Below are 6,971 nucleotides of genomic sequence, written 5' to 3' on the forward strand. Positions count from 1 at the left end.
GAGGAAAACTTTGTCCAGTAAAAAATAGACAGAAATTTCCTTCAAACGGGTATGGAGGAAATATCGTCAAACCCATGTAAAATAGTGCTAAGTGTCTATAAACATTTAAAAAGCACATTACATTTAGTCTAAATTAGTAAACTGTTATTAATGAGGTTAAGAATTAAATATGCATTTTAAATGTTTATAGACACTTGACACTATTTTACATGGGTTGGACGATATTTCCTCCGTACCGGTTTGGAGGAAATTTCTATCCATAAAAAAATTTATTTGTAGATGTAGAGCTTTGCCAAAATGCTCTCCTACTAAAAAGTTATTTAAATGTTTGGTAACAAAACTTTGAAGCTATTACGATTGTTAACAAAACTTAAAAATTACTTTTAGAAGCAGAAAATGACAAAAAAGAACGTTTAATTTTGTTTCAAGTAATTTTTTGATATCAAAAGGGTTAATATATATGAATCTTTTTAAATTATGTAATGGTTTAATTTCCTACTTTTAATTCAAATTATGTAGTTGGTGTCCATGACATCTTGTATTTTTGGCGCCTTCAAATATTTTTTGTATTGTACATATTAGACAACCTCATTAGCGGGTCATTTGAAATTTTAAGGAATCCAAATACGTAAGAATCCACCTCCAGACCTTTCTTGTCTCTCTTTCTCACATGTTATGAAAAATTGCTATCGGCGGAAGACATTGGGTGTTTTGACCTGATCAGTACAGAAGCCATTCTGCATTAATCATTTACTACAAAGACAAAGACTTTGTACGTCGATCTAAACCCTTTTCCAAGACTCACCAGCAGTACTGTAACATTGATATATGTATGCTTTTTGCACTTTGTTTTTCATCACTTATATTTATTTATAATATTGACTTACTAAAGCCCATGTCCATGAGGAATCACGACAGCAGCAAGTCTTTCAAGCCAATATATATGCTTCTCTGCAAGAATTAATATTAGAGCATATATCTATGTCTCGAGTTTTGCAGAAAATGTCAATGGCATTCATGGCCGTACTTTTTTGGCCTCTTCAACGTTAGGATTAACCAATCAATTATTTGAAGAATAAGCGCAAAAGGCCCGGCTCAAAGTCAAGGAGATGTGTTTGAACAGAAAGAGCTAGATAGGGAAGGAGAAGCAAGGTTAATTTGGAGGTGGATTCTTGGACTCCTACGTGTTTGGTTCCTTAAAATTTCAAACTTTTTGTGAGCATTACAGAAATTATAAGTAGAAGGAGAGTTCAACCATAGATAAGAATGTTTTTTTTTTTTTAAATATATATATATATATATGTGTGTGTGTGTGTGTGTGTGTGTGTGTGTGTTTCCTACATGTTAGAAGATACTTGACATTATTATGGTGGGTTTGAAGAAAGAGTAATGCTAAATGCCATCTTCATGTCCTCCCAAAAATAACGTGACTTTTAAAATTACAATCGCATCAAAATTTAATAATAATGATCTATTACAAATTATCTAATGGTAATTTTAAGAGTTATAAATCTTTATTTTAGCACTATTTTAGAGAAAATTTCTATCCGCAATTAAGGGAAGTATTCTTTTAATAGAAAATACGTGAAGATATTTGTTATAATGACCCGAGTTATAAATTATGATAACCCTTGCATATATAATTATAGGTAGTTTCTATTGGATATGAGAGAAGAGGCGTCAAAGTTGAACATGGTTGCCCCCTTTTTACATATATGTATATGTATATAAGTCATGGATGAAAACAAGAATTTTTTTTCTTGCCCTCGCTGACAAGAAAACGTTTCATCATATTCAACACAGAATGGGTCATTTCTTAACGCTTCAATCGTCTTCATTTTTCAAGTTAGAATCTCGAAGGGAAACAAATTATTGTACGTTTCACAAGTTTATCATTAATTAATAGTCTAGAGACGTAATCACTCTACTCTTTTGGCATATTCAAATATATCGGCCATACATGCATATGATGCAATGAATATGGCATCAGAAGAAAATCGCAGACATGGCTACTAAAGCTCAACATTTCTTGTGTAAGTGGCTCTTCTTTAAATTATTTGATCAAGCAATTAATTGAGCTGTCCATGACAAAAGGCAGCATTAAAGTGGAAAAGAAAATATTAAAACAACATTAATCACAAAGAAAGTCCAAAACTATGGAATCCCTACAGCAGACTCTTCATATGAATATTTGTGCAATATCGTTTTCTTCACCTCAAAACATTTTAGAAGATTATGGGTCATTTGAAACTTGCCATGGAAGTGAGCAGCTGTTATTGGTTTACGTTGCCGTGACTTTGTGCAAGTTAATGTTGCAGTGTCAGACTCGAAAAAGATTGATACCACACGTCCTTAGTGTTCTATTTTTTTGGAATGCATTGAAACTTAAAAAAAAGTCATCAGACAATTAAATACCCTTACAGTTATAATGTCAATGTTTGCTACCATGTTTGTAATTGACCGTTTCTTGATTGAGATTCTTATAATTTTTTTTAAAAAATAAATAATAATAATAATAGTTGCAAACTCTAGAATAAAATGTCACCCATCAAATCCTTTGCTAATACTTTGGTAAATTACGAAAGTTAAGTTTAGGAGGGGAGGTTTTGTAACAGCTATTTTGCCCCCACCGATTAGACAGCTTAAATTGATCATTTCCACGACATATAGATTCACAAACACACACTGACATATGCCTTTTATGATCAAGACCTGCAGGGAGAGCAGCCAAACCTTCATTCGAATCAATTGCATGGAATATTGGATGCAATTGCTTCCCTGTTGCCTTCTTTCCTACTCCTCGATCGGCAATGAGCCAAAGCTTAAGGGTGCAGACCAAGAGCAATCAACTTAATTCACATATATATTTATCAATCCCATCTATTATATATATATATATGTTACTTTCTAGAGCAGTTAAACATTTTTGTTTTTGGCATTTTAATTGAGGAAAAACGACAGGTGCCAATTGCACCATGTTGAAAGAGGTTAATCAAAAGCTACATATTTCCATCAGGACACAAGAGTCAATATTCTTAATTCCCTCAACTAATTACTAATTTCACTAACTAATGAGGCCAGAAAATGTTGTATGATCTTCAAATCTCTAACCTAGAGATCACTAAGGAATTACGACAGGTGCCAATTGCACCATGTTGAAAGAGGTTAATCAAAAGCTACATATTTCCATCAGGACACAAGAGTCAATATTCTTAATTCCCTCAACTAATTACTAATTTCACTAACTAATGAGGCCAGAAAATGTTGTATGATCTTCAAATCTCTAACCTAGAGATCACTAAGGAATTACCTAACACATAAATGAAACATATATATCTGCTAATTAACATGATGTAATAAATAGAAATGACTACAAAATTGCTAAACCAGCTCATCATATATATGCGATGCCAACAATAAGTGTCATAAGATGAATTAAAAAGGTCATGAAACTGCAACCATAATTAATATACTTTAAAAAGTTAAATAAAAAGGTTTTTCTTGTGATAATCAAGAAGAGATTCCCACACCAAGAAAATCAATGAAGGGAATATTGTCCTTGTGTTGCTCAATAGATTCATCTCCTTGCTCTTGCTCTGCAGGCAACATGGTCAACTTAGCTAATGCGGGCGAGTTATCGCAAAAACTCACTAACTGATCTCTCCGCCGGATCCTTCCATTCTGTTCATAATCATTACCAAGATTAAGGTAACCAAAGGGACTTGGAACAACCTTTGTGTAGTTTTGAAGTCCAAATGTAGCTGAAACGCGCGGCCGATAGCTGCCATGATACACAGAAGAAGCATTATTCGGATGATATCTACGAACATATTGATTATTGGAACTAGATGAGTTGCTTGCTACTGTTGCCGCCGCCATTGAAGCAAAGTTCCAAGAAAGCGAACAAGTAGTAGTGGAAGGTGATGATGATGAATTATCCGCGAATAATATCCTTTCTTTACTGGGGTTTCGGAATTCAAAGAATCTGCTAAATTCTCCTTGAGACGATGCTGTTTTCCTTTCATGAAAATTGCTAGAGTTTTTAGAGTCAATATTATTGTAAACATCTTGATAAGTCCTCTTCCCGCATAGCTTCGATTGTTCTCTTTGCTTTCTTGCCATTATCACATGCCAGTGGTTCTTCACGGCGTTGTCGGTTCGACCGGGGAACAGCCTCGCTATTAGAGCCCACTTGTTTCCGTGAATCCGATGAGCTGCAAGAAGCCTTCCTTCCTCCTCTTCCGTAAACGGCCGTCTGTTTATTCTAGGGTCAAGTTGATTAAACCACCTCAATCTGCAACTCTTCCCTGCATATTTATCCACAAAAAACAAAACAAAAAAAAAAAAAAGTGAAAAACCTATTAGACTATCAGTCGACACAGAAAGAGAGAGAGAGAGAGAGAGAGAGAGAGAGAGAAATTTTTTTTCTTCTGGGTCATGAATCATCATGATGTAAGAAATTAATAAGATCAGATAAATCCCAACCGTTGAATCTAATCTAGTAAGATCCAAGAGAGAGAGAGAGGGAGATTGATGAATATGATACCGGATCTTCCTTGAAGCTTCTCTGCAATCGAGTTCCAGTTTTGTGCGCCGTACTGGTCGACAAGTTGCCGGAGCTTTTCATCCTCGGCGGGCCTCCAGTGTCCACGTGGGCAAGTACCACTCTTGGCGTCGTCACTAGAACCGGCACCAGAATCCTCCATGGAAGAAGCGAGGGGCGGAGGTGAGAAATAAATAAAAATTAGTTAGTTGTTGGAGAGGAAAAAAGAGAGAAGTGGAGAGGAAGTATGGATAGGAGTAGAAGAAAGGAGCAGCAACAGAATAAGAAAGTGGGGGAGGTTTGGTTTAGGGTTGTGGATGGGAAGTCACTTTTGTTGGTTTTACACGACACAATTTTTAGCCTACATGCATATGTAATCTGTACAGACTCAGCCAATCCCCCTTTTTCTCTTTTCTCATTGGCTCCTCTACTTTTCTCTATATATATTCTCGCTAGCTCTTATATATATATATTAATATATTCTAATTAATTAATTAAGCCACGGTACTACGTTAAATCAAACCCAGCACCTTATTGTTTTTATTAAAGGGACATTTCTCCTATAGTACTGCAAAATTAATTAAGAGCTTTCCTAATTTCTTTCATTTTTTAATTTATATATATTAACATTAATTAATATATAATTTAACATTATGCATGCGAATTGGGTTTATGTTGTTTTGAATTAAGCTTTATATATATATATAGCATTAATGCCACATATATAAAAGTTGTTCTTCTTTTTGGCACTAGTAAATAAGTCATTAATTAAACTTTGCTGTATATTTACTCATTATGGTTCTCAGTGGAATTGAAGCCGTTTAATTATCTGGCAGATGGACTAGCAGTAGCAATCCTGCATTAACTAGTGTAGAAGAAGCTTAGTCATCTTAAGGTTGTCATTTACCTTGATTTGTCAAGAAGATAATGTTATGACTAAGAGTGCAAGCTATATTAATGTATCCACGTACATGTGTCAGCAGATAATAACTAGCTTTATATAATGGAATTTGTCTCGAGATATTTAATTTGGCCAAACAAAAGGTTAGAATGACCTGTAAAAATGCACAATTTAGGTTCAGATTTACATAAACAACAGATTTTGTACTCAAACTATATATATAGATGACATCTTATTAATTTTAACCTGATTGTCCTGTAAAATTCTTTCTTACTTTTTTTCTTTTTTTTTTTTTTGTAATAGATATATAATTACATTGACATTAACTTGATATATAACAAAAAAAATTAATATTGCAAAACTCCGAGTTCATCTGCCCGCTTCTCGGGCCAACAACAAACAAAAAAAACAAAAGTGGGCAACGATCAATGCCAATAAACTTCAAACTATTGAAAATAACGTTAAATAAATAACTTGGTCCATAAAGAGAGTTGGAGCTGGAGCTGGAGCCGGAGCCGCCACAAGGGCGGCTTGAAGGGGGTCAAATAATTGTTGAGTTATGTGGTACATTCTACATTATTTGGTTGTTATGGTAAATTCTGGGTGCAGGGGTTGACCTTGTGATCAAATCCAAATAAGTTGATAAACATTCTTGTACGAAAGCCAAAAAAAAAAAAAAAAAAACTTTAAGAAACAAGAAAAGAGTTAAAAACAAAAAAAATTACTGGACTTGTTCATGGGTTGAAGGAGAAGTTGTGAGGGTAAGCCAAATGCCGTGCGAGTCCAGCATCAAGAAAAGTATGGGTAAACCGACTTCCTTTTTCCATACTTCCATGCAGATGGCTAGTCAGAGAAAAATATTCAAATTAAACAATATTTGCGAATAAATATTAATTTGTGTTTTCTTAACTGATTAAGATTTCATACCCCACGAAATCAAACACCTTTCTTCCCATCTAAATATTCTTAAAATAGATTTTCTATTAACATCATCAGCATTAATCAATTAAACTATACATCACTCCCCCAGTTGGTATTAAATCGGTATCTAATTCTAATTGGTGGACGTGCCAATCCAACAGGTCCATCCTAGCAAACGGAATTTCTTTTCTTTTCTTTCTTTTTCTTTTTCTTTTTCTTTTTTCTATGTTTAATTCTCAGGGGATTTGTAGTTGGGCAACGGAAAATAAGGTCCACTTGATTAGTCAATCTAAATCATTTTGATCATACTTATGTTAATTAGGTTTGATTTTTGGAATGCCTTGGACTCCATCAATAACAGGTTGGTTTTGGGTAACCGTCGATCAGGTCACAAGTTCACATATATATATATTATTGGAAATTAATTTATATTTTTTTAAATTTTATTCATAATATAACTTTCACTATATATATTGAGAGACTAGCTATCAATATTTTGGTGGGAATTAGCCGCATTTGAAGAACGACCAGACCAGCCAGACCAGCTGGGACCAAGATGATAATTTGGCTTCACACTCTACACATCCCCATCAAGGCACCCATTCT

The 6,971-nt window shown here is 34.2% G+C and overlaps 1 protein-coding gene across 1 annotated transcript; it reads right to left on the reverse strand.

Annotated features, from left to right (window-relative positions):
- Positions 1-3,430: 3,430 nt before the first annotated feature.
- Positions 3,431-4,794, reverse strand: LOC132185714 (transcription factor CSA-like). Its single transcript, XM_059599484.1, has 2 exons — positions 4,547-4,794; positions 3,431-4,307 (listed from the first exon to the last, which is right to left on the reverse strand). Exons 1-2 carry the CDS (start codon positions 4,704-4,706, stop codon positions 3,511-3,513), a joined length of 957 nt encoding a protein of 318 aa, XP_059455467.1. The 5' UTR covers positions 4,707-4,794; the 3' UTR covers positions 3,431-3,510.
- Positions 4,795-6,971: the final 2,177 nt, after the last annotated feature.

The sequence above is a fragment of the Corylus avellana genome, chromosome ca6 (genome assembly GCF_901000735.1).
Source record: "Corylus avellana chromosome ca6, CavTom2PMs-1.0".
Lineage (NCBI taxonomy): Eukaryota > Viridiplantae > Streptophyta > Magnoliopsida > Fagales > Betulaceae > Corylus > Corylus avellana.

Bases quoted from the DNA above. Each gene is read 5' to 3' on its own strand.
- LOC132185714 (XM_059599484.1), bottom strand. From the start codon at position 4,706: ATGGAGGATTCTGGTGCCGGTTCTAGTGACGACGCCAAGAGTGGTACT. The intron at 4,308-4,546 runs GTATCATATTCA...ATAAATATGCAG, and splicing joins GAAGCTTCAAGGAAGATCCG to GGAAGAGTTGCAGATTGAGG.